Genomic DNA, 26,775 nt, shown 5'->3' on the forward strand with positions numbered 1-26,775 from the left:
ACTTTCTTCAGAGAGTTGGAACAAATAATCTTAAGATTTGTGTGGAATCAGAAAAGACCCCGAATAGCCAGGGGAATATTGAAAAAGAAAACCAGAGTCGGGGGCATCACAATGCCGGATTTCAGGTTGTACTACAAAGCTGTGGTCATCAAGACAGTGTGGTACTGGCACAAAAACAGACACATAGATCAATGGAACTGCATAGAGAATCCAGAAGTGGACCCTCAACTCTATGGTCAACTAATATTTGACAAAGCAGTAAAGACTATCCACTGGGAAAAGGACAGTCTCTTCAATAAATGGTGCTGGGAAAATTGGACGCCACGTGCAGAAGAATGAAACTGGACCATTCTCTTACACCAGACACAAAGATAAACTCAAAATGGATGAAAGATCTAAATGTGAGACAAGAATCCATCAAACTCCTAGAGAAGAACACAGGCAACACCGTTTTTGAACTCAGCCACAGCAACTTCTTGCAAGATACATATATGAAGGCAAGGGAAACAAAAGCAAAAATGAATTATTGGGACTTCATCAAGATAAGAAGCTTCTGCCCAGCAAAAGAAACAGCTAACAAAACTACAAGACAACCTACAGAATGGGAGAAGATATTTGCAAATGACACATCAGATAAAGGGCTGGTATCCAAGATCTATAAAGAACTTATTGAACTCAACAGCAAAGAAAAAAACAATCCAATCATGAAATGGGCAAAAGACATGAACAGAAATCTTACAGAGGAAGACATAGACATGGCCAACAAGCACGTGAGAAAATGCTCCACATCACTGGCCAGCGGGGAAATACAAATCAAAACCACCATGAGATACCAGCTCACACCAGTGAGAACCGTGAAAATTAACAGGACAGGAAACAACAAATGTTGGAGAGGATGCGGAGAAAGGGGAACCCTCTTGCACTGTTGGTGGGAATGTGAACTGGTGCAGCCACTCTGGAAAACTGTGTTAAAAACTGTGTTAAAAGAGTTAAAAATAGAGCTGCCCTATGCCCAGTAGCAATTGCACTGCTGGGGATTTACCCCAAAGATACAGATGCAGTGAAACGCCAGGACACCTGCACCCCGATGTTTATAGCAGCAACGTCCACAATAGCCAAGCTGTGGAAGGAGCCTCGGTGTCCATCGACAGATGATGGATAAAGAAGCTGTGGTCTATGCATACAATGGAATATTCCTCAGCCATTAGAAACGACCAATACCCACCATTTGCTTCACGTGGATGGAACTGGAGGGTATTATGCTGAGTGAAGTAAGTCAATCTGAGAAGGACAAACATTATATGGTCTCATTCATTTGGGGAATATAAAAAATAGTGAAAGGGAATAAAGGGGAAAGGAGAGAAAATGAGTGGGAAATATCAGTGAGGGAGACAGAACATGAAAGACTCCTAACTCTGCGAAACAAAGTAGGGGTGGTGGAAAGTGAAGTGGGCAGGGGTTGGGGTGACTGGGTGACGGGCACTGAGGGGGGCACTTGACGGGATGAGTACTGGGTGATATGCTATATGTTGGCAAATTGAACTCCAATAAAAAAAAATCTACAAAAAAAAAAATAAAGTTGAACAGGCACTTGCCACATAACCCAGCAATTCCACTCTCAGCCATTTTCCCCAAAGAAGTGAAAACATACATTTACACAAAGACCCGACTGAAAAGGTCACAGCAACTTTAATAAAAAGAGCCAAAAAAAAATCACTCGAATATCCATTAATCGGTGAATGAAAAAAAATGTAGCCTACCATCTATGGAATACTACTCTGCAATAAAAGGAACCTACCTGCTGAATCTTAGAAACATTATACTAAGTGACAGAGAGGAGTCATAAGTGATTCAATTTCTATTACATTCTAGAGAAGGCAAACTAGCAATAGAAAGCAATTCGGTGGTTGTGCAGTGCCAGGGTCAGGGCAGTGATTGATGGCAGGGGAGCATGAAGGAGCTCTTTGGACTAACAGAAGCATTCTAACACTTGATATGATGGTGGTCATATGTCTTATACATTTAGCCAAATTTGTGAAACTGTACACTTAAAGTGGGTGAATTTAATGCTATGTAAAGTATTCCAACATAAAGCTGTTAAAAAATAATAAGATGACTAAAAAAAAACTGGTCCTGGGAGCTCACTTTTGAAAAGCATATTGTGCATCCACAGGACTGAAAAACATGCATGCTGTGGGTGCTCGATAAATGCTTACAGGATGCTGGAGAAGCGGTATGCACCAGTCAGCGGCCACAAAAGCCCCTTTGGTCTCCCTAGTTTTAGACGGCCCAGGCTTAAGGGTTATCCTCATCTGCCATCTGGTGGCTGCTCCCCATCCTTCAGACGGCCCTTTGGAGGATGTATGGTTGGGCTCGCAAGTCCTGGAGGGAAGGAAGCTTTCCTCCTTGGGAATCTAGTGCCTGGAGAGGGCAGGTTGGACAGACGTAGAGGCATAGCAGGGCTCTTAGGCCTACGAGAAGAAGCATATGGCCTCTTAGAGACATAGAAAAAGTGCTTTGGTGGAACACAGCACTCTGGAACACACGCAGAGTGAATACAATTTGGTATTTTTGCACACCGAGCTCAAACACTGTATAAGAGAGGGTTTCCTCAGGGGGCAGGGTGGGTAAGGTGATGGAAAAGTTTAGGGGAAGCAATGTGCTAAGCAGGAAAACAATGCCAACCTGGAGATGGCGGATGCTTGGCAGAGGGTGGGGAGATGGTTGGCAAGGAGAACCCCAAAAGTCAAGGGAAGACTTCCTTGGATGGAGAGCCCTTTGGAAGCCAGGGGACAAGAGTCTCTTTTTCTAGCCTTTCTGGCTCCTCAATCCACTTCTAGGAAACATCATATTGATTGACATCTGCCTGGATGCGCTACAATTGTGTAAAGTGGGAGCTCCCAGTGTCACAGAACCTCAGAGAATAAAGGCACGCTTCAAGAGGCAGGTGGCTGAGGGACCCACCCAGCTCTCTTGGCCACTGAACTGGCTCCGTCAGTGGAGCTCAGTCCTACTTCTTCCCCAAAATGGAGTCAGTCCCCTCTGTGAGACACAGGTAAGTGACTGGGTAGGTGTTCAAATGTCAGTGATAGATGACATTTAGTCTAGGAGACAAAGGTGGGGCCAGGGATTTCTACATTCTCAGTAGTTGGTGGCTTTGGTGGCCAAGATCTCGGAGCTCCTGGGATCCAGATTTCTACTGGCTCCTGACACATATGAGGGCATGGGAGACTTGAGAGCCAGGCATAGGTAGCATTTCCCAAAGCACCCTCCTTCAAGGGAGAGGAGAGGGAGGGTGGGGATGGAGAGAGGTGAGGAAGAGGGGATGGCACCCGAGGCTCAGCAGGGCATGAACTTCTACTGGGGCTTACCCACCCACAGCTTCATGGGGGGATTCACTGAGTGTGTCTAACATGAGAGGACCTATGGGGGGCTTGGCAACTAACATGCAGTAGGATCTTTTTTTCTTAAGATTTTATTTATTCTTGAGAGAGAGAGACAGAGGCAGAGACACAGGCAGAGGGAGAAGCAGGGTCCATGCAGGAGCCCCATGTGGGACCTGATCCGGGACTCCAGGATCACGCCCTGGGCTGAAGGCGGCGCTAAACCGCTGAGCCACCCGGGGACCCCAATGCAGTAGGTTCTTAATGAATGCTGGCTGGCTGGCTGGCTGGCAGAATGAATGAAAGACTGTGTGACTGAGGGAAAAGCCCCTGGCTCCTCAGTGGGTGGGGGGGCATATCCGGCATATCCCCTCAAGCCCAGCCCCCTGGCCCCTCACCCCCAGACGCAGGGAGCTACAGCTCTGTGTGCTTCTTCTCCGCCTCCATCAGCTCCTGCATCTTCTGGGGTAGGGTCTTCATCCAGAACTGAAGCCTGTGAGACTTCAGGGCCCGACTCACTGCAGGCTGCGTGTTCAGCTGCAGGTACTGCTCTTCCTGGTCGAACACAGGCCAGAGGGGCAGATCCTTGCCATTAGGGTTCCTGTAGACATGCCACCCCGGCAGGGCAGGCAGAGAGGCGCTCTGAGCCCTGTGGAGCCCAGACCTGGTGCCCCACCTGGGGCCGGGCAAGGGCGCCCGACAGGCCAGGTGGGCTGGGGGAACGACAGGGGTGGGGGTATTTCTAGATTTAGGAAAGAAACTGCCTCCCACCAGAGTGTTACCAGGGAGCAGGGCAACCTGGACTGTGTTCTCCTTTATGGTCAGAGGGAGGCTCTGTGGGTAACATAACATTATCACCCTCTTCCAGGTCACCTGGAGATGGACAGAGCATCTAGCACCCACAAGACCCCTCCTTGTCTGTGTGGGACCTGGAGCTGGGAAGGAGCCACCATGCATTTAAGGGTTCAAGTACACTGAGGAGGTCACAACAGTGAAGGGAGGTCCTGAATGGGTTCAAGCTCCCCCACCCCTAGAGGTTGAGGTGGGGTGCGACATCTCACCCATTTCGAGCAAAGTTAGCCCAGTACTTCATGATCTTCCTGCTCAACAGCTTTTCTTCCTCAGTGACTTTAACTACAGAAAACAAGAGGACAAGGATCCAGGTGAGGGCCAAGCCCAGTTCAGCACATGGGTCAGCCCCCACTATGCTCACCAGCCCTTGTGTAACTTTTCCCTGGGTCCTTCCTGGCAGGCTCTCTGCCCACTCCCCCCCAGCCCTGGGGCACCAGGCCCTCTCCTCACCCCAACGAGGCCCATTCCTGATCTAGAAGGCTCCCTTCTTCCTTCTGGCACTGGAAAGCCACTTGAGAAACAAATATGCCTTCTGAACACCCTGGGGAGAGGTGGGGGGAGCCCAGGCACCAGTCTGAAGTCTTCGACTCTGATTCTAGCTCAGCCTCTCTAGCTCAGCCTCTCCAGCTGTGAGATCTTGGGCACCTGATCCCATCCTCTCTCTGAGCCTCAGTTTGCTCATCTGTACAGGGAGGGCAATCACCCTCACTCAGGGACCCAGCCAAGGCCCACATTCTGGGAATGAGGAGTCTCTGAGAGACCCCGCCCAGGGACACTCACCATAGCCTCTCCAGGAGATGGTTCCAAAGACGAAGAGTAACTCGTCACCATGGTCTGCCCTCACGTGGGGCGGCTTGATGTCCTTGAAGAAGCTGGGCTGATGTTGGAACTCATAGAAGTAGACAGGGGCATGAGAACCTAGGGGGTGGGATGTGCAGGCCGTGACATGGTGGTCCCTTACCTGGGGCTCTTCTACATCACCCACAGTGGCAAGATAGCTAGGTCCAAAGCTGGTTGGAATCTGAACAATGGGATGAGGGAGCCCTTGGCTGGAGCAAGAGCAATGAGAAGGACCTGGGTTCAAATAGTGACCTCGGAACTTCCTAGCTGTGTGGTTTTGAGCAAGTCACTGAAGGCTCTCATCTGTAAAATCGGGGAAAATGCCTGTCTCTTAGACCAGCTGTGAGCATTTACTGAGATGACAGACATCAAGTGCTTGCCACCTAGGGGCCCAAAAAACAGACGTGGGTTGGGACCTGGTCAACCAATGGGGACATACACCTCTGAGCTGCACCCTTGCTGCTCTGGCCTTAGTTATAGATACACTCACGCTGAAAATTGGCTACTTGGAGTGCTGGGATCACGAAGATGGTGTCCTCCATCATCTCATGGAACTGGGCTTTGATGGTCTGTGGATCCGCGCTGTCCTCTATGTACTCCTCTATCAACAGGTCACCAGCCTCAGGAGGCAATGCCTACCCCCAGATTGATCAGAAATAGTCAGATTAGGCAGGTTGGCAGCAGCAGGGAGGCAGCAGGGTCAGGTTTGGGGAGATGGATCCTGGGAAGGTATAGGAATGGGAGAAAGAGGGTGAGCTCTGGGGATGACTCCAGCCTTTGCTCATGGGGACTAATACATAGACAAGATATCTTGGGGATGCATTTCCCCTGCCTCTGGACAGGAGAGGAGTCCCTCTCCATTGAGGCAGGACCCCAGAAGCCTCACCACCAATGATGACATTTGCTGTAGAGTAGCTTTCACCATCTCTTTGTCCATTTCCTTCTTGGGGTCAGAGATGTTCAGGGTCTGGATAGCAGGGGAAACTCAAGTTGAGGACAGAATGGTCCTAGAGCTATGAAGCCCTGAGCCCTGCCACCCTCTCCCACCTCCCCACCCCCACCCCCCGACCCCCGCCCAGGGGCCTGGCACCTGGGAGCTTGGGCCTCACCAAGGGGAGGAGCCAACCGAACTCATTGTTGTTGACACCAATGATGCTGGGGACAGGTTGAAAGTCAGCAAAGGCCAGCAGCTCCTGGGGGTGCCTGGGCAGGAAGGTCCCATCCACCACAGCAGGGAAGAACTTGAAGTGCTGAGAGGACCCACAAGGTGAGGTCCCAGACATTTTCTGATGCCCTGAGTCCCATTCATCCCTTCCCAGCTCCTCCAGGGTGCTCACGCCCCCTCCCCAAGAGGTCTTGCAGCTGGCTTAGCATGGCCTAGCCTCAACTTCCCACCCAGGGCTGTGAGGACTAAGGCGTGGAGATGGAGTAACTTGCCCAGAGAATGTAAAGGACATGCTCCCCACACCTATTGCTCCCCTTCCTCCATACGCGCGTCCATTCAGCCCCACCTTGCTGATGGCCAGAATCTCCTCCTCGCTCTTGCTTCTCAGGCAGCCCACCAGGGCCTCTGAGTCAACTTGGCCACACCCAGACAGCTTGGCCACCCTCTGTAAAGAGATAAGGCAAGGGCTGGCTCATCCTTCCAGACGGGGGAGACGGATTGCCTAAGGTCTCGGCAGGTACTCCCCAAATTTCACAAGGTATTACGTGTGAACTCGGAGGCCTCAGCCAAGGGGCCAGCCCACCTGGCTAGACAGTCCTGCCCATGCTGGGGCCCCTGGTTATGCTCATTTAACAGAGTGATGGAGGCCGAGACGTAAGAGCTGAGGCAGGACTCTGGCTTCTCACAGGAGGGGATGCTTACCGTGGTGACCTCATCAGAGGAGCTGACAGTGAGGCCGGGCAACAGGGCCACACCACTCTCCATGATGGCACGATGGAAGAGTCCTTGGGACATGGGGGACACAACATGTAAGGACACGCTTATGCCACCTGCGGACCCCCCAAAAATGGTGACACAGCCAGGGTCTCCTCCAAAATAGGCAATATTTTGCTGGATCCAGCGTAGCGCGGCCACTTGATCCAGGTAGCCCCAATTGCCAGTTGCATGCTTGTCTCCAGTGCTGTGGGGTGGCAAGGACAGGGATCATGGGGCTGTCCTGGCTTCACTCGGTTGACATTGCCCTGCCCAGCCCCAGTCTCACCTGAAGAAGCCCAGCACACCCAGGCGGTACTGGATAATGACAACCACCAAGTCCTCAAAGGCTACCAGTGCGGAGCCATCATACATGGAAGCCATGCCTATCATAAGCGAACCACCGTGGATCCACACCGACACCTTGGGAAATTGAGGCACAGACACCATGTGGCTACCACCCAGCCAACACCCTACTGGGGCTGCTACCTGGACTATCCACCATTTTGGCTCTGTCTGCCTAACCACATAGATCAAACTCAGGCAGGACAGGTGACCTTCTTCATGACCTGGATGAAGGTGACCCAATTTCTATCAGGAAAACCAGGCCTCCCACACTTTGGGTCCTACCGTATATACCAAAGTCTGGCTCCATTTCTCCTGGAACTCTCTGAGGTGGAAAGAAAAGGGGTGTCTCCTTGATCATCCCATATGTACCTTAATTAAGTTTCTCCATTCTCACTGGCCAACAGATACCCCTAGGAGTGGGTGTCTTGAGCATGAGTTGGTTTGGTGAGTCTTGGGTCCATCCCAGGGCCACAGCTTCCGACCTCTAGGAGCAGTCAGGGTTCCATGACCCCATGCCCCAAGATCAGCCACTCACGTTGGATAAGGAGCACTTTCTTGGACTCAATAGTGAGAGGCTTCTCAACAGGATCCGCACTGCAGGGGGCCCAGGCTGACCTTGTCCTTTCTAGTCTTTCTGTAGAAGAAATGTGCTCCCACAACCCAACCAGACGGGTCCTAGTACTCACAGGCAGATTGGAGCCTTCACTGGCATGGGCAGGTGTATAGATGCTAAGGTATAAGCAGTCCTCGGACATGGAGGTGAGAGGCAGGGTCATATTCAGCAATTTCAGAGCCACTGCATTTGCAGTAGTGATGTTCTGCACACACCTAGTGGGGCCGTACCATGGTCAAACCCAGATCCTGGACCCAGATTAGCTCCCCACCACCCTCAGTCTCATTTCCCCGAGACCATGCTCACCCATGGGTCTTTCCCTAAAAACCCTCTGCGCCAAGTCACAGGCCCCCAGCTCTGGGGAGGCTGGGATGGAGCCCAGTCTTCCAGGAAGGCCTCAAGGTTATAAGACCTTGGATACCAATCCTCCCGAGGCTGGGAAATCTTGACTCTTGGGGTTTCTGGGAGAGGTATGGGTTGCATGTGTTGACATTCACCACTGTATTCCTGTACCCGGACAGGCCTGAACAGGAGAATGGCCCACATGCATGGGCTGCCCAAATGAATGGATATTAATTTCTCATGAGAAGGACAGTAGAATATCCCTCATCTCAAGTCACGTTCTCAGGGAACCTCATCTCTCCCACAGAGTTGCCAGTTGCAAGAACATACACATGCCCTTTGGCCAATGGCAGCTGGCCCTGTTACTGGCCCAATAGGTGAACACAGTGGGGGGTCCTCTACTCCTCAATATCTACAGTATCTGCTGCTGGAGTCAGGGGCTCCTACAGGGTTCATGGATCCAACCAAGCCTCCCCTGGTGGCAGGGAACCACTTGATACAACTAGAATCCACGCAGATGTGTAACTCTGCTTTAAGTTCCAGGCCATGAACCTAGGCAAGTTGCTTTACCCTTCCAAGCCTCTGCATGCTCCTGGGAAAGATATAGGTGGTGATCCACCAAACTCAGAGGGGAGACTGGCTGTGGGAGTTTAGATGAAATGACAACTGCAGCCTGGCCCAGAGCTCAGAGTACCCTCCACCCCAGGGACTGGAGTTCCTAGACTCCCTGCTTACATGGCTGGGTGGGAGGTCCCATCTTTTACACCACTCCAAGGCTCAGGGGGCTCAGGGGGTGCAAATCGTAGTGGCCCTAGAGGCGGCTTGGCAAAAGGAATTCCCAGGAAGGTGTGGACTCCCACATCGGTGCCTTCCACATGGACGAGGCTCCCTCGCACCTGCCCTGTGTGTGTGGTCCGGATGGGGCTAGCAGAGTCCTGGCCTGTGAGCAGAGAATCAGACATCAGGGTTGAACCTACCAATCAGCCACCCTCCCAGGCTGTTGATGCTGCCAGCTCCTTCCTGTCCTCAGTTCAAGGGACTCTGATCTACAAACACTTGCTTTACAAATTCCCTGCCCTGCCTTTAACTCAGTGTGTCCACCCTCTCCCCACTCCTGCCCACTCCCTCAACTCTTTTCCCTGGGTCTGGCCCCAGCCTTCTCCACTACACTCAGTGAGGCTCTCTGGGACCTGGCACCATAGTTTGGCCCCAGGAACTTCAAACAAATGGTTAAATAAGCTTGAAGGGGTGAGAGCGTCCTTTCTGCTGACTGTGTGGGTCAGATGAGACAGTAAGGCGAACTGTGGGAATCGGGCAGTCGAGGCTCCTGTCCTTAGGGATCTCATGCTCTAGGTGGCAAGAAATGACACCAAGAAAGCATCTTTCAAACAAAGAGTGATGATGTGGTGAGGAGGGTTACAAAAATGAGGCATCACTGTAACTAGAAAGAAGCACCACCTGCCCTACTATGGGGAAAAGGGAAGGAGAAAGTGATTGAAAATCATCTAACAGAAAGAGCCCAGGTGATATTCTTAACACAAAGAATTTCCTTTCTTTAAAAAAAAAATTACTTACTTATTTGACAGTGTGAGAGCACAAGCAGGGGGAGCAGCAGAGGGAGAGGGAGAAGCAGGCTCTCCACTGAGCAGGGAGCCCGATGTGGGGCTTGATCCCAGGAATCCCTGGGATCGTGACCTGCGCTGAAGGCAGACGCTTCACTGGCCAAGCCACCCAGGTGCCCCACACAAAGAATTTCTACAAATGAATAAGACATGTGCCAGCTGTGCATATTTGGTGAAAGACTATGAAATGGTGAGGGAACATGTTCAGACAGAGTAAGGAATACAAATAAATGACTCGTACACAAAGGAAGAAATGTTCACCTCAGTCATGCTATGCTAAGAGAAATGCTCATTGAGATCTGTGATGTCAACAACTAACTTTGCCACAAAAGCAAGACAGATGATGTATGTTTTCTGTTGGGAGTTCATAGCCCCATATGAAGTAGTCTTGCCCCAAAACATAATGAAGCGGAACCTAAAATTGAAATCTGATCAAGCCTCTAGAATATAAATATATGAATATAAGTTTACAGGCATCCTGGGAGAAACAGTTAAAAGACACCAGGTGGATGTAATCAGCAAAGCCTAAACTCTGAGATCCTCTCCACAACAACTAAACTGGTTTCTTCTACATAAAAACAAAATTGCAAGGAAAATAAAAGAGGGGCAATGGAAGGCTGAAGGCTAAAAGAGATACATTAAAAAGACTGACAATAACAAATGTTGGTAAGGACGTAGGAAAACTGGAACCATCACAGATTGCTGGTGAGAAGGCAAAGTGGTGCAGGTGCTTTGGAAAGCAATCGGGAAGTTCTTCAAAAAGTTAAACACAGAGTTAGCATATGACCCAGCAATTCTACTTCTAGGTATAAACCCAAGAGAACTGAAAACATACATCCCCACAAGAACCTGCACGTGAGTGCTCATAGTCTAAAAGTGGCAACAATCCAAATTTATAATAGCCAAAAAGTGGGAACAATCCAAAATGTCCATCAACTGAAAAATGGATCAATAGAATGTATCACATCTACACAATGGAATATCGCTCAGTAATACAGAGAAAAAAATACTGGACATGCTACAACGTGGGTGAACCTTGAAAACCTATGCTCAGTGAAATAAGTCCATCACAAAGGATCACATATTAAATGATTTCATTTATATGAAATGCCCAGAATTGGCATATCCATAGACATAAAGCATATTGGTGGTTACCTAGGTCTCAAGTTGGGGGGAACAGAGGAATCAATGTGGTGAACTCTGTGAATAAACTAAAAGCCATTGAATTGTACACTTTAAATGGGTGAATGGGAAAAAAAATGGGTGAATGATATGCTATGTGGATTGTATTTCAAAGCTGTTCTAAGAAAAGAAACACATTTACCAGTTTTCAAAGTATGGACCTTATTTGAATCCTGATTAAAAAAAAAAAAAAAAAAAGCCTGCAGGGCACCTGGGTGGTTCAGTCAGTTAAGCATCTGCTTTCATGTCAGGTCATGATCTCAGGGTCCTGGGATCAAGCAGCTCTGCATCGAGCCCTCCATCATGCTCCCTGCTCAGTGGGGAGTCTGCTTCTCCCTCTCCAATTCCTCCCTGCTTGTGATCTCTCTCTCATGCTCTCTCTCTAATAAAAAACAAAACCCTGTAAATATCCAGCACACCCAGGGATCAGACAAAATAAGAACATTTGGCTAGATATTTGATTGCATTAAGAAATCATGATAGGTTTTGTTTTTTTTTTTAAGATTTCATTTATTTATTCTGAGAGACAGAGAGACATAGAGAGGCAGAGACACAGGCAGAGGGAGAAGCAGGCTCTATGCAGGGAGCCCGACGTGGGACTCGATCCCAGGTCTCCAGGGTCACGCCCTGGGCTGAAGGGGCACTAAACCACTGAGCCACCCAGGCTGCCCCCATGATATTGTTATATATATATAATAGGCCTTTAATAGGCCATTAAAACTCTACAGATGATATCATGTGTGAGATTTGCTTCAAATAATGGTTCAAAGGAGACAAAACTAGGTTGCTCAGGTCTTGATAATCGTTGAAGGTAGATCATGGATTTAGTGGGTGTGTTATATTACTCTACTATAGACTGGAAACCCTTTGGTGCTGTGTGACCGCAGGCAGCCCCAACCCTCTCTATCCCTCCAGGTGGTGCAGGAAGGTAAGCAGTCAGGCTCTTGGTTCCCCTGGTGTCATCTCCACTGTCTCCTGCCTGCCTGGAGCTTTCCTACTGCAGGTTTAGGTTCTTCTGCAGAATTTGGCCAATCTGAGCCTGGTTCCATAATAAATTTTATTTGTAAAATAAAACAAAACAACAGCCTCAAGGATCTATACTACCTCCAGATCAGAGACAATACAGGATGAGGAACTTTGAAGGTAGACCCAGAAAGCGAGTCCTGAAAGCAAGGAGGAGCTTTCAGGATGGGCAGTCATGCCTCCCTGCATTTCCTCATGCGGTTCCCTTCACCTAGAACAAAGGCCGTTCCTTCTTTTTCTTTCTTTTCTTCTTTTTCTTTTTTTTTTTTTAAAGGCTTTTATTTTTTTATTTATGATAGTCGCAGAGAGAGAGAGAGAGGGGGCGGAGACACAGGCAGAGGGAGAAGCAGGCTCCATGCACCGGGAGCCCGACGTGGGATTCGATCCCGGGTCTCCAGGATCGCGCCCTGGGCCAAAGGCAGGCGCCAAACCGCTGCGCCACCCAGGGATCCCTTCCTTCTTTATTTGCGGTTTTTTCTGGGGGTGAGGTTTTGGGATTGGTTTAGTTCGGAGGATGGAGTGTGCATTAGGAAGGAGGCTTCCTTCATTCTTTCCGTTTTATTGCTTTCTTTCTTGTCTTTCTTTCTTTCTTTCTTTCTTTCTTTCTTTCTTTCTTTCTTTTTTCTTTCCTTATTCATGAGTGGCACAGAAAGAGAGAGAGAGGTAAAGACACAGGCAGAGGGAGAAGCAGGCCCCATGCAGGGAGCCCGATGTAGGATCCAAACCAGGACCCCAGGATCATACCTTAAGGTGAAGGCAGACACCCAACTGCTGAGCCACCCAGGTGTCCTGGTCCTGGTTGTTCCCATTTCTACATCTGTGGGGATCCTGATAGGGCACCACCTCACGGAAGCTCTCCCGGGTTCCACCATCACAGCTTACTGCTCCCAGTCTCCAGCCCCCGAACACCCCACGGGGCCTGTGACTATAAGGACAGTGAACACAGTCACTCCGGTTTTGAGGAGAGGGCTGTGGGTATTGTGGAGGGGCTGCCGAAGTCTCTCGACCCCCTTCTGAGGAAGCCCAAGGGGGGCCGGGCAGAGGGGAAGCGGCCATGCCAGTGCCTGCCTGTCTCCGGGTTTTGCATGTTCAGTCCCACTCCCCTGCCAGACCCACTTTTTCCTTCCCAGCTCGCCCACCGATTTCCCTGCTTAGATCACCTGTCAGATCCACATCAATCAACATGCTTGTGGATAAGGCCAGAGTCAACAGCCACTCACAAGTTCCACTGAGGACAACTGAGCAATGTCTTTCCAAGTCACAGGCCTACCCCTCTCCCCAGTAACTTGTGGTCTACACACAGTTCCTTGCCGGGTGGGCTATCTGTCCACGTAACTCACTGTGGCCACTGGTCTCCACTGCCTGAAGGTTGTTATAGCAAAGGATGCAACCTGTTGAAATGTCCTTGAGTAGAGGGCAGTTACATCAAGGATGCTTCCTCCTTGAAGAGAAACCCTTCATGAAACAGGATGAGGAAGCTCTACCATGTGAGGAGGTCATTCCTGTGTCAGGAAGTGGAAAAGCCGTGTGCCAGAAAAGGAGGGAGTTTGTGACCATTTAGGTGAAAACCAAACCAAAGATGAATGAACACATCCATTCTTGGGCAAACTCCTGAGTGGTGTGTAGAAGGCCCTGGGGATCCTAAGGGTACCTATGAAGAAGCCAGGATGGGATGGGACAGGAGAGGGTCAGACATATCACCTGCATCCTCTCTTATTATAGTTTCTCTATTTTTTCTTTTTGAATGTGGGGGCAATCCAAATATTAACATTTTTTTCAAGGGAAGTATCAGCAAGGCCTAGCAAATCATTCCGCTGAAAGGTTTCCGTGACCTCTGAGAGCCTGGTGAACAGCTGGTAAGAACAGAGGCCCCTGGGGGTGGGCCAAGCCCAAGGGATTAATATGGATGTCTCTAGGGCAGCAAGGAGGCCTGGGAAGCAAGGAGGATAGCTGGGTCTCACAGGTAGAGCCATTTGGGGTGAGAGGATCACTGGTAAGAGGGGGTGCAGGAGCTGTGCAGGCCGCAGGCATAGTGTCAGCACAGCCTCAGCTACTGATCATAGCCAGCAGAATCCAATCCAAAGTTGACACAAAGTGCAATCATCTTTGCCCTGGAGGCCAAAAGGTGCCCTTGGCCCAGTTGGGTACATGGGGCTTACGGGGGGGTATGATAGACATACAGGGGTGGGGGCTGGCACGGCTGGATTCCCCGGAAGCCAGTAATCTTGACCCGGGACCCTTTGGAGGGGCGCTCAGCAGATGCCAGGACGTCCCTCTGGCCAAGGGGGCAACACTTAAAGCCAAACCTCGGCAGGAAGATAATTACTATTGTCATTTTTCACAGGCAGCACCAGCTCCACCACAAACACTAAGAAGGAAATATCCTGAGTTGTGCCCCCCACTCCCACTGCCTCAAGGCACTGCTCAGAGCTCCGGCCTCCCTCACCCCTCCATACTGTGTGACCTCTGCTGCCCCGACTCTCTCTGCACCTCGGGGGCCCACCCAAGGGTTTCCAAGCATTGGGGCAGGTGCAAGCACGTTTGTCAGCACCGCGGTTTTCCGCCGCCCCCTCCCTAGGGTCCCCCCCTCCGCCCCCCGGCCCCAGGGCCTTCCCTCCCGCAGCCTCAGGTCCCGCGGCTGCAGAATCTGGCAAGTCCGACCCGGCCTTGCCCCCCAGGGAGCCTCACCCCGGCCCAGGACTAGGGGAAGCAGGAGCCCACAGACCACGGCGCTCAGCCGCGCGCGAAACCCGTCCAACCGCATCGCGGGGCGCACTCCGTTCACCCGGACTGTCCCCAGGCCCCACCGGCCGCAGCTCCGGGAGTGTTCGGAGTTTGGACTGGGCTGGGAGTGGGCGGGGCGGGCGGGGGCCCGAGCGGGGGGCCGAGCGGGGCGAGAGGCCGCAGGCGGAACCGAGGCCGGCAGGCGCCAGGCGGCTTCCCCGGGCCCGGCGCCCCTTGGGCTTCCCAGAAGGGGGCGAGGGCCTTCGGCAGCCCCCCACAACGCCCGCAGCCCCCGCCTCAACCGGAGCGACTGTGCTCCCTGCCCTTGGAGTCCCAGGCCCCGTGGGGTGGCCGGGCGCTGGGGAGGGGCGCTGGGCGCTGTGGTGCTGGAACCCGGGAGCGCTCCCGGGAGGAGGTGCCCCACCGGCCCCCACAGATGGAGGAACGGGAACGGCCTTTGTTCCCCGTGAAGGGAGCCGCGTGGGGAGGTGCAGGGCGGGGTGACTGTCCATCCAGAAGGCTCCTCCCGGCTTCTGGGTCCACCTCAAGGTCCCTCGGCCCTGCGCCCCCTAATCTGAGGGTCTCCGTGGGGCTCCTCCCTCGTCACGGCTGCCTTCTGAAGTGCACTCATGGGTTCAGGACAGCGGAGCCCAGTCCCGCGGCTCCCTCCGCACCCCCGCAAAGGTGGAGCTCACGGCACGCATCCGGCTGACACGGAGGGACGGGGGGGGGGGGGACGCCAGGAGGCTCCGAAGCGCAGTAAACGGCGCCGGGAGCACCTGCCCGGGGCCCCAGCCCGCCCGCCGGCGGACTTCGCGGAGGAGGCGGTGCCCGGGGACACGCTCTTTACGCCCCCGAGAGCCAGCCGCGGCCTCCGCAGCTCCGCCGCCCCAAGGGCTCGGACGGCCCCGCACGGCTCGGGGGGCCTCTCTGTGAACGCGCGATCTGCGTCTCCCCGGGTTAGCGAGCGGAGGGCACCGCGGCCGCCGCTCCCCGCGGAGCCCGGGCCCAGCGCGGCCGGCGCAGCATGTCCCTGCCGCGACCCCGTCGCCCCGCCCCGCCCCCTTCCCGTCCCCCGGAAGTGCTCCGGCTACAGCGGAAGTGCACGGCCGCAGCGGCTTCGCCATGGTGGGCGGCGGCGGCGGGGTCGGGGCCGGCCTCCTGGAGAACGCCAACCCTCTCATCTACGAACGCTCCGGGGAGCGGCCGGTGACCGCGGGCGAGGAGGACGAGCAGGTTCCAGACAGCATCGACGCGCGCGAGATCTTCGATATCCGCCGCTGCCGCGCGGGCGGGCTCGCGGGGGCCTGGGAGGGGGCTGAAGCGACGCCGTCCGCTAGGTGGTGGAGTGTAGCAGCCCCGGGCTGTCCCGGCGGAGGGTTCTGAGTGGGCCAGGGCACAGAGTCCCTTTTCCTTCACTTGCCACATCTGATTCGCTCCATCAATGACCCGGAGCATCCACTGACACTGGAAGAATTGAACGTAGTAGAGCAAGTCCGGGTTCAGGTGAGTCACTCACAGCGTCCGAGGGGGCGGGTGGTCCCGGAGAGTCAGGAAAGCTCATCTGCACCAGGAGCCTGGCGTTCTTTCAGCTCAGGGACTCGTCAGGGAATCCTCGGAAGGGGAGGAGGGAGGGATTGCTGTGCCCATTTTATGGACAGGGAAACTGAGGCCCATAGAGGCTAGACGATTTGCCCGAAGCAACGTACTAAGAAGAAGGGAGTGCCTTCTCACGAGATGTCGTTCTCCCAACCAGGTGAGCGACCCCGAGAGCACGGTGGCCGTCGCCTTCACACCCACCATTCCACACTGCAGCATGGCCACCCTTATTGGCCTGTCCATCAAAGTCAAACTTCTTCGATCCCTTCCCCAGCGTTTCAAGGTAAATTGGAACTGAGCCCCAGGGGTAGGACAGGGGTGAGCTTCTGCTACGGAGGAAGACATGGACATCACAGCGAGACCTGCAAGGATCCCAGCTGGCAGTGATGAAACTGGGAGGAGCCCTTCCAACTGAATGGGACAAGTATAAAGGCCTGAAGTGGAAAGTGCAGAAGCGTAGTGAGTGTGGCAGGAAAGGGAGTAGAAAGCTGTATATAGATTTGGAGCCGTGATGGGGCACAGGCAGGCCTTTATGTCAGCGGTAGTCAGCCAGTTCTTTGGATAGAGATGGAGTGGCTGTGAGTGGGGTTGGGGCATAATGGACGGTCCAGAGTCCACAGTCACAATGAGGAGGAAGGATCAGTGGACGGTGGTGAGTGGGGGAAAGGGGGCGAGGGGGTAGACAGGTAATAAGTGCTCAGACCCCACCTATCTCCCCCTCCCAGATGGATGTGCACATTACACCAGGGACCCATGCCTCGGAGCATGCAGGTAAGTGTGGGCTGATGTTGAGGCATTGGCCCTGAGGTTTCCCCCTTGCCATGGTGGTTTGTAGGGCAAGATGGAAGGAGAGGGGCTGAGTGCATGACTCCTCAGTGGAGTGAAGCCAGCTTAAGTCTCCTGTGCTTACCATGTTCTTCCATTCCTGCCCTCTCCCTTTCCTAAGTACACAGGACCAGGGTCCTTGATGGTACAGGGGGCAGCAGACACGAGGAGCTGGGTGGGAGGGATCATTGTGGGCTCAGGTGGCTTGGGTAGCTAGGTCAAGTCCTGGGGTCCTGGAAATGAGGTGACAGGAGATTAGAATGAGTGCATATCTATATACACACAAGGGTTAGACATGGGGCTGGCTGGCAGGCTGTCCAGAGTCTAGCTTTGATCTTCCTTCTCTATTCCTTCCTTCTCATCCAGTGAATAAGCAGCTTGCGGATAAGGAACGGGTGGCAGCCGCCCTAGAGAATACCCACCTGCTGGAGGTTGTGAACCAGTGCCTGTCAGCCCGCTCCTGAGCCTGGCTTTTTGCCCCCCCCCCCCCCCCCCCATCACACCCAGGGCCCATGGCCTTGTTTTCTTGAATCACTGACAATGAGGAACTAACATTTTGCATTTTGTAATAAACTCTTAATTTATACTCATTTCCCAGTGTGTCTCAGAATCTTTCATTTTGGGTCATTACGCGTTTGGGAGGAGATGGTGATCGTGAGTGCAAATTCCTATACGGGTTGGGTCAATGAGATGTAATGCGTTTTTAAAATTTCTCCCAGTGGTGTCATTAAGAAAAGTTGCAAGCATACAAAAAAATTGAAAGATTAGTGTAGTGAACACTCCTGTATACCCATCATCTGTATTCAAATTGTTAACATGTTGCAGCATTGGCCTTATTTGTCTATGCATAATATAAATATATTTGAGAGTAAACTGCACACACATGACCCTTCACTTTCTAAGTACTTCATCCTGGTCTTATAAGAGTAAGCCTGTGTAACCACAGTGCTATTATCTGGCCAAGAATGGAAAAATTCCCTAATACCATCTAATGTCCAATCATTTATAATAAATTTCCACAAGATGCCATTTAGAGTTGTTTTTTATTTTTTTAAATATTTTATTTATTTATTCATGAGAGACACAGAGAGAGGCAGGCTCCATGCAGGGAACCCGACATGGGACTCTATCCCGGGTCTCCAGGATCATACCCTGGGCTGAAGGTGGCGCTAAAGCGCAGAGCCACCTGGGCTGCCTGAGTTGTTTTTTAATCAGGCTTTGGGGCGCCTGGGTGGTTTAGTTGGTTAAGTGTCTGACTCTTGATCTCAGATCAGGTCTTGATCTCAGGGTTGTGAGTTTGAGCCCCACATTGGGCTCCATGCTTAAAAAAAAAAAAAAAATCAGGCTCCAGTGAAGCTTTATGCATTGCATTAGTATCTCTTTATCCTCTTCTAGAACTATCCCCACTCCCCATCTTTTGATTTTTCTTGACATTGACTTTTTTTTGCACGGATTTTATTCACTTACTAATGAGAGATCGAGAGAGAGGCAAAGGGAGAAGCAGGCTCAACTCAGGACTCAATCCCAGGACCCCGGGATCACTACCTGAGCTGAAGGCAGGTGCTTAACCGACTGAGCCGCCCAGGTGCCTGACATGGACTTTTTTGAAAGTCAGATGAATTGTCCTGAAGAAGCCCTGCAATCTGATTTGCTTCTTTGTCTGCTATGTTTCCTATAAACTAGAAGTTGATTGAGTTCAGGTTTGAGTTGATTAATGAGAACCTTACCCAAGAGTTTCGTATGTATCCTCTAGCATCCGCCAGCAGCTGTGTGATGCCTGCTTCTCACTGTTGATGCTTGATCTGGTCCCCTGGTCAGGGCAGTGATAGCAGATTTCTCTGCTGAAAGGACCCTGAAGCACCTTCTCCAGCAACATCCCCAGAGATGTATGTCACTTCGGGTGCTGAGGTCTGGGCCCTCTGCCTCTCCCACTGTTCCCAGAGCACAGTTGGTCACTAGCATGGACCATGGGGCTTGGATCTGGGATCAGCCAGTTAGGAACTATAATGCCGTGATTCCCTGCCTCTGTTTCTTTCTCTGAGGATAAACAAGGTTATTAAGTCTGCTCTGGCCACTTCATCCCAGTGAAGGCCAGATGTGATTGTGGGCAGAGACTTCCAGAGGCTCTTTGCAGATCTGTGGAGGGTTGGCTGACACCAAGTCTATCCTGAGAGGGCACTGGCTGAGGGCTTTGCATATACTACCTAATCGTTCAATCCTCCATCCAGCCTTGCGTGGCAGTTGCTACCCTTTATTTTCCCTATTTCACAGATGAGGAACTGAGCCTCCGAAATTAAATCAGTCCCAAGACCTCCAGCCAGGGAGTAAAGAGGAACCTAAGCAGGTTGGCCCATACTCCTCAGATGGCAGGGGGCGCTGTTGCCTGGACGGAAGAGCCTAGCTTCCCCCCTCCCCCCCACAGCCACCAGCCCCCAGTTCCAGGAAGGAGGGGCTTCACCACCCAGTGACCAAGATCTGGCGGCCCCTGACTTAGGGAGATGAAGTTATCAGCCCATGTTGCCCAGTTTCTTCATATGTAACGTGGGCATAGTTGTGACACTCACTTTGGGACTGCTCTGTGGAGATTTAAAGTGGATCCCGACCCATTCCAGGTGATCTTCCAGGCACTTTACCCACTTCCCATAGATGTTCATGTTCCAGAAAGGCAAGATGACTAGCCAGGGCCACTCAGGCCCAGGGAGCATTCCCAGCCCCCTGTATCCAGCTGTGGGCTTCCCCATGTGTGTACCTCTGCACTGACAACCCCAATCTGTCTAAGGTGTCTGTGGTGTCTGTGTTCAGCTGGGGGTAGGGGGTCATGGGGGAGGTAGGTGTCACTGAGTCATTCAGCTGGCCCTCCTGGCAGCCAGGCCATGGTGGGCAAGGGATATGAAGCTGCTTGTGTCACAGCTGGTGTATCAGATAGTCCCCTTGTCAGTATTGACTCATCTGTGCGTGGCTCCTGGCTGTCTGCAGGGACACCATCTGTGAATCTGGGCTAGTGCCCAGGGTACTTTCTGGAACTCCAGCTGTTATACATGGGTATGAGATAGGGGTGAGGTTTGAGGTCTCTGAAGCCCTCTGTCAGGTGTGTCTGGATCTGCTATTTCTGGCCTGTGACTTCTCAGGCTTTGGTTACCATGTCTACAAAATGGGAACAACAAATCATAGCTGGTGAAGTTGACCCAGGGATTAGATGACATGTATGAACATGCCCAGCTGTGTTGTGCCCACAGCACAAGGGCCTGATACACAAAAGGTACTAAGTCCAGGTCAGTGAGATGAATAAGTGAATTGAGCCTTTTTATTTATTTTTATTTCTTCCTAAGTAGGCTCCACCCCAGTGTGGGGCTTGAACTCACAACCCCGAGGTCAAGAGTCACATGCTTTATTGATGGAGCCAGCCAGGTACCCCTGAATGAAATGAACCCTACAACAAAGGAACTGGGGTATTGGGGCTGTTGTGTGAGGAGAGCTGGGGATATACTGAAACCCAACCAAGTTCCCTCTGCAACCCTTTGCTACTAGAGGGAGGGAGAAAGGTATGGGGTCCCACAGAGGAAGGGTGGGTATGGAGGGGAGGGGAAGACTATCTGCATTGCCCCTCTCCTGGGCAGACCACTGTTTTGGAGACAATAGAACACACAGGAAAGAAGAAGCAGGACGGGGCCACAGATTCATTCAATCTGTCCCATCCAGGCAGGGATGGTAAAAGTGTTCTTACTGAGATCAGACTATATGCCAGACCTGTGCCAACCACTTTGCCTCTGCATTTCATGTTTTTATATTTTATAACAACTCCCATAAAAACATTATCCCTGCTCTGCACAGGAGGACGCTGAGGCTCACCCAAGATAAATGCGCAGAGGTGAAACGGCTAGCAAGTGGCAGAGCTGAGATTTGCAGGCTGGGCTGTCCTAGGTGTGTTCCAGACTCAGTTGCTCCTTCAAGCTCAACCCAGAGGGCCGGGAGGACCAGGAAGTGGGAGTGGGGATGTCTCAAGGTCATGTCCTGCTCTTGGTTCCTGGGCCCCTGGTTATACCTAGGCTTGTGGTGAGTGTGTCTGGTCTGGTGGGGAGTGCCTGGGGCCTGACTGGCCCGTATGCATGCAGTTCCCTTGGCAATGAAGAAACATACTGAAGTCAAGAGTTCAGATTACTTGAGGGGAAACCCAGCCCTAATTCCTTGCATGGCTCCCTGCTGGGAAGGGTCGGAGCTCGAATGCATACCTACCTTCCTGCTGGACGGTCAGGGGTTATTTTCAATGGCAAGGTCATGGCTGAGGTGGGTAGGAGGGGCTAAAAACAGCTCAGGCCAGGATTCCTGATGGGAAGTGTTTTGCTGGCTCTTGAGACTTGTGTCCTGACAGGAGGCTCAACCTACAACTCCCTTTTGCCACTGGATCTCATCCAGGAAGCTAGAGTCAGTATGGGATTGCCCAGGTCCCCAAGACCCTGGGGCTGCAGAAAGGACACATGTGGACAGGCCACCCCTCAGTTTCTAGCCCTTGCCTACCTTGAGGACCTCAAGGCCAGAGGGGCCTGCAGGAACCCCCTCATACTTACCTAGCCAGACCCTCCTCACTCCAAGGCCCTCTCAGATGTTGCCAAGGAAACTGATACAGCAGCCAGAGAACCCCACCCAGGTCTCCATGGCAACCTACAACAGCCCACTAGGATCTCCATTGGTGATGTCACCTGAGCCCTGAATGGGTGCCCCCACCCCCGCCACACTCATCACAATCAAACGTCAGAGTCTGACAGCAGATCCCTGTCACAAAGTACCTCATAGCCTGCCTGCCCCCAATCCTCACACACCCCACACATGAGCAAGCTGGGCACCCTGACACCAGGAGAGGAGGCGAGACCCAGGAGCCTGGAGGCAGAGACACGTCTAGAAACCAAGCTCCCCTATTACATCTCCTCCCCTCTGTGCCGGGGCACCCAACCTAGTTCTTTTTTTTTTTTTTTTTAATTTTTATTTATTTATGATAGTCACAGAGAGAGAGAGAGAGAGAGAGAGAGAGAGAGGCAGAGACATAGGCAGAGGGAGAAGCAGGCTCCATGCACCGGGAGCCCGACATGGGATTCGATCCCAGGTCTCCAGGATCGCGCCCTGGGCCAAAGGCAGGTGCTAAATCTCTGCGCCACCCAGGGATCCCACCCACCCTAGTTCTAAGGAGCAGGTGAGCTCTGGGCAGTGGGGGCACCAGGTGGTGGCTCATCCTACCCACCAGCCCCAGCCCTGCCCTAGCTATACTCTACACCTATGCTCCGCCTAGATGGGATTCTAAACTTCTGGGCCCTGCCTGCCTATACCCTGCCCTACAGGCCCAACTGGGGCTAGAGGGAAGGAAAGAGACGTCGAAGACTCTTCAAGGGGCTGAATCCGGCCCTGACTCTGGTCTAGTCCCACCCGTAGCCACTCTTGCTGCCCTCTGACACCTGTCTGCCAGGATTTCCCCAACTTTGGGCAAACTCCAGCCCAGGAGCCGAACCACCAGGAGCAGAAGGGCCAGGGCCAGGGCCAGGGCCAGGTATTTTTAGCAGAGTTGCTGGCAGCTGTCTGGAGGGTGCTGGGAGCTGAGGTGGTCTGAGTTCATGCTCTCCCTTCTCTGGGCTGGTATTCCGTCCCTCAGAAGCAGGGCGCACCTCCACCTGCAGGACACTGCCAGAGCACCTCCCTTCCGGGACCCCCTCCCCAGACAGCTCCCCGGGCCTCCAGGGGCTCACGGTGAAGGTGACAGTGACGGTGACACTAACGCTCACCCTGACCTCACCCTGACCGGCTCTTAGGTAGAACCTTGTACTTCCCAGGGCAGGCGGGGAGTAGGGGGGCTTGGCGCTGAGGCCTCTAGGCCCAGACTGAGGGTCCTCCGGTTCCAGCTCCCATACGGGTCTGGGGGGGCGGTGTCCGTAGCAGAGGAGGGTGAGGTCTGTCCAGCCGGTGTTGGGGGCTTGCTTGGGCCCAGGCCAGGGCTCGCGGGGAGCAAAGGGGGAGTTCACTGTTAAAGGGCCAGGGCTAACTTCCCAGAGGGGCGCTGGCACAGTGGGCGGCGGCTTTCCCCCTTGACCCCGAGTCCAAACCCCTCCGACCCAGCGGTCAACGCAGCTTGGCCCGCCCAGTCCGGTGGGGCGGGTGTCGGTGGGTGCGGGGTCCCGGCGGGGGAGCGGGGATTCCCCGGGGTGGGGGGGCGCGACACGTCAGCCCCCGCAGGCGCGGGCGCGGGGGCGGGCGCGGGGGCGGGGGCGGGGGCGGGGGCGGGCAGACGCTTAAATAGGCAGCTCGCGAGCGGGACCGCAGCGGACCGAGGAGGCGGCGGCGGCAGCGTCGGGCGTCCCGCGGCTCTGCGAGGGGACCGCGTCCGGGCCTGGAACCTTCTGGCCGAGCCCGCGCGCAGCGGGTGGGTGAGCGTCCCGGCGGGCCGGGCGGGGGGCGGGGGGTCGCAGCGCCCGGGGTGCGGGGGGCAGCTGGGAGCGGGGCGCGGGGACCCCCGGCCGGGAGGCTGACCGGCCCCCCTCCGCCCCCCAGACGGCGTGGGGCGCGATGACCCTGAACGGCGGCGGCGGCGGGGGCGGCGGCGGGGGCCGGGAGCGCGAGCGCCGTCGGGGCAGCTCGCCCTGGGGCCCGGCGCCCCCGCTGCACCGCCGGAGCATGCCGGTGGACGAGCGCGACCTGCAGGCGGCGCTGGCTCCGGGCGCCCTGGCGGCGGCGGCCGGGCCCCGCGCCCAGGGCGCGCCCCTCGACTGGCCCGAGGGCTCCTCTGAGTCGCTCAGCTCGGGGGGCAGCGACTCCGACGACAGCGTTTACAAGGTGCTGCTGCTGGGCGCGCCCGGCGTGGGCAAGAGCGCCCTGGCGCGCATCTTCGGAGGCGTAGAGGACGGGCCTGAAGCCGAGGCCGCAGGTGAGCGGCGGGCGGGAGCATTCACGGGGGGGTGGGGTGGGGGGCCCGGGGAGGGAGGACCGCGTGCGCTCGGCTCGGGGCCTGGACCAAAGGCGCCACCTGCCGTGGCCTTCTGAGGCACTTTCAGAATCCTGTGTCTGCCTCCCCATTTTACAGATGGGGAAACCAAGGGAGAAGGAATCTCTAGCCCTTGGTGTGTGTGTGGGGGGGGGGGGGCGGTGTTGGGAAGGCCAGAGTAGAAGGCCGGGGCCATACCTAAGACAACTCTGTGGGATGGGGATAGGGCATCCCTTCCTGCCAGGGCTGGCAGAACACAGCCAGAGGGAGTTTCTAGAAGAGGCCTAGGTGATCAAGCCTTCCAAAGAATGTGACGGTCACTATTTAACTCAGGCTACCCTGGGGTCCAGGCAGGAGGTGGGCAGGGAACACGGGAGTGGCAACTCCGGCCGTCACTAGCTTGGGGAAGAGGTGTCTAGGTGAGGGTCAGGCACACCATGCCCTCTATGCCCCGCTTTCCAGCCCTGTCATTCTGTTCTCGTATGGTGGCCATCAGTGGAGGGAAAGGTTGGGGGGGCTGTGCCCTAGAGTTGGAGGGTGTGGCCAGAACAGGAAACCTGGCACGTGGTGCAGGAGGGTGGCTTTTGGCAGCCAGTGGGTAACCTGACTTCTGGTCTCTTGCCTAGGACACACATATGATCGGTCCATCGTGGTGGATGGAGAAGAGGCATCACTCATGGTGTATGACATTTGGGAACAGGTAGGCTGTAGTCTGAGACCCAGGGCAGGGTGGGAGGGGTGACCTGGGGATAAGGGCCTGCTGAGAGTGACAGCCTTGTAGCCTGGGCATGAGAACTGTTGGATAGACACGCATGTGTATATCATCCCCAGGACAGCAGCCGCTGGCTCCCTGGTCACTGCATGGCGATGGGGGATGCATACGTCATAGTGTACTCAGTGACGGATAAGGGCAGCTTTGAGAAGGCTTCAGAGTTGCGGGTCCAGCTGCGGCGGGCACGGCAGATGGACGACGTGCCCATTATCCTTGTGGGCAACAAGAGCGACCTGGTGCGCTCTAGAGAGGTCTCCTTGGATGGTGAGCTGGGAGTGGGTCGGAAAGAGAAACATCCTGGCTGGGCTGTGGTCCATTCAATCTTGGCTCAGCTCAAGTCCCTGGGGATCATAAGTGGCTAAAAATGTTCAGGAAGAAAACTTGAGGGGGAGAGGGGGAAAGCTGCTGCCCTCCCACAGGACTCCCAGAGGGCTGAGAGGGCTGGGGGAAGGACCAGATGCCCTGGGGCAGAGGAAGCTGCTGGGCACGGAGCTGGGCCACGTCAGGGCTCTCTTCTCCTGTGGCCTTTGGCCTGGGCCTCATAGATGAGGGTTGAGGAGAGTGCAGGAAACGGGGCTAGGAGGTCAAAGCATGGATTCAGGGCCAGGGCTAGTGTCCGAGTGTGGGCTTGCCCCTGGGGAGGATCCACTCCTCTTTGGTTGAGCATTCTCCTCTGTGGCCCCCAGAACTGAGTCCCTTAGAGGAACCTAGCATGACTTGGTGATATTTTCCTCCCAGTTTCACTGATTATTCATCAAAGTATAATATCAAACCATGAAATACTAAGGTGCCCGGCAAGTTCTCATTCTCTTGTGTTGACTACTGCAGCATTTCCATTTAAGTATAAGACTTCAAATTATTTCAATAAATGAGTTTCCTTTTGTGGGCCTTTGTGAGCTCCTCAGCCACAGACACATTCTGCCGGTTGGGTGACCCAGCAATGCATTGGATCCTTTGTACGGGAGCTGGGTCTGTGTTTCTGGGGACCACCCAGAGCCCCTGACCCTTCCTTCCCTGGCCCCCAGATTCCTGAGTGGTAGCTGCTGTGGGGTGGCTGGGATCTGAGTGGGCTTCTCACCCACTTGGCCTTTGTTTACTGGAATGTGTCTGTCCCCACCAGAGGGCCGGGCCTGTGCCGTCGTCTTTGACTGCAAGTTTATTGAGACATCAGCAGCGCTGCACCACAACGTCCAGGCCTTGTTCGAAGGTGTCGTGCGCCAGATACGCCTGCGCAGGGACAGCAAAGAGGCCAATGCACGTCGACAAGCGGGTACCCGGCGGCGAGAGAGTCTGGGCAAGAAGGCAAAGCGTTTCTTGGGCCGCATTGTAGCACGCAACAGTCGCAAGATGGCCTTTCGTGCCAAGTCCAAATCCTGCCATGATCTCTCAGTGCTCTAGACTTCACAGGCACATGCTGCGTTGTGCATACAAACGGGCAGTTTGGTGGGCTGGCCCAGTCAGCTGCCCTAGGTGCCTCAAGGCTGGCTCAGACTCTGGGCATACTCCACCTCATGGTCATGGACAGACAGACAGTGCTGCCCAGGCTGCTCCCAGTGGCCTTCAAGAACTGGGCGCACAGCGATGCATGTACAGGCCTGTGTGTGTCCCCCAGCAGCAGCCTGAGCCCAGCCCGTGGGGCAGGCCTGTGTGTGCGGACAGGACTCTACCTTTCTCCACACTTGGGGTGTGCATGCTCTGGAGGGAGGCTGTTCAGTGCAGTGGTTATTTGTTTACATGCAAACTTTTGTAATAAAGACTATTTCCTGATAGA

The 26,775-nt window shown here is 53.9% G+C and overlaps 3 protein-coding genes across 6 annotated transcripts; 2 read left to right on the plus strand and 1 right to left on the minus strand.

The window, feature by feature from the left end:
• Positions 1-1,670: 1,670 nt before the first annotated feature.
• CES2 (carboxylesterase 2) lies at positions 1,671-14,973 on the minus strand. 4 transcript variants are annotated; one of them, XM_038538734.1, is made up of 13 exons: positions 14,812-14,973; positions 9,032-9,236; positions 8,028-8,169; positions 7,283-7,416; positions 6,943-7,201; positions 6,587-6,685; positions 6,185-6,325; positions 5,962-6,042; positions 5,566-5,710; positions 5,016-5,153; positions 4,445-4,517; positions 3,782-3,984; positions 1,671-2,382 (listed from the first exon to the last, which is right to left on the minus strand). In XM_038538734.1, exons 1-12 carry the CDS (start codon positions 14,885-14,887, stop codon positions 3,798-3,800), a joined length of 1,680 nt encoding a protein of 559 aa, XP_038394662.1. In that variant the 5' UTR covers positions 14,888-14,973; the 3' UTR covers positions 1,671-2,382; positions 3,782-3,797. The 4 variants fall into 4 exon arrangements, with proteins under 4 accessions (XP_038394662.1, XP_038394661.1, XP_038394663.1 ...); XM_038538733.1 differs by having other exon boundaries at positions 1,671-2,471; XM_038538732.1 differs by lacking the exon at positions 1,671-2,382 and adding an exon at positions 3,480-3,666.
• A 955-nt stretch (positions 14,974-15,928) lies between these two features.
• On the plus strand, positions 15,929-17,865 carry CIAO2B (cytosolic iron-sulfur assembly component 2B). Its single transcript, XM_038538737.1, has 5 exons — positions 15,929-16,117; positions 16,274-16,353; positions 16,604-16,729; positions 17,172-17,217; positions 17,638-17,865. Exons 1-5 carry the CDS (start codon positions 15,973-15,975, stop codon positions 17,733-17,735), a joined length of 495 nt encoding a protein of 164 aa, XP_038394665.1. The 5' UTR covers positions 15,929-15,972; the 3' UTR covers positions 17,736-17,865.
• Positions 17,866-23,808: 5,943 nt separating this feature from the next.
• Positions 23,809-26,775, plus strand: RRAD (RRAD, Ras related glycolysis inhibitor and calcium channel regulator). The gene is made up of 4 exons (XM_038535555.1): positions 23,809-24,175; positions 24,859-24,932; positions 25,064-25,268; positions 26,125-26,775. Exons 1-4 carry the CDS (start codon positions 23,818-23,820, stop codon positions 26,400-26,402), a joined length of 915 nt encoding a protein of 304 aa, XP_038391483.1. The 5' UTR covers positions 23,809-23,817; the 3' UTR covers positions 26,403-26,775.

The sequence above is a fragment of the Canis lupus genome, chromosome 5 (assembly GCF_011100685.1).
Source record: "Canis lupus familiaris isolate Mischka breed German Shepherd chromosome 5, alternate assembly UU_Cfam_GSD_1.0, whole genome shotgun sequence".
In the NCBI taxonomy this organism is placed as follows: Eukaryota; Metazoa; Chordata; class Mammalia; order Carnivora; family Canidae; genus Canis; species Canis lupus.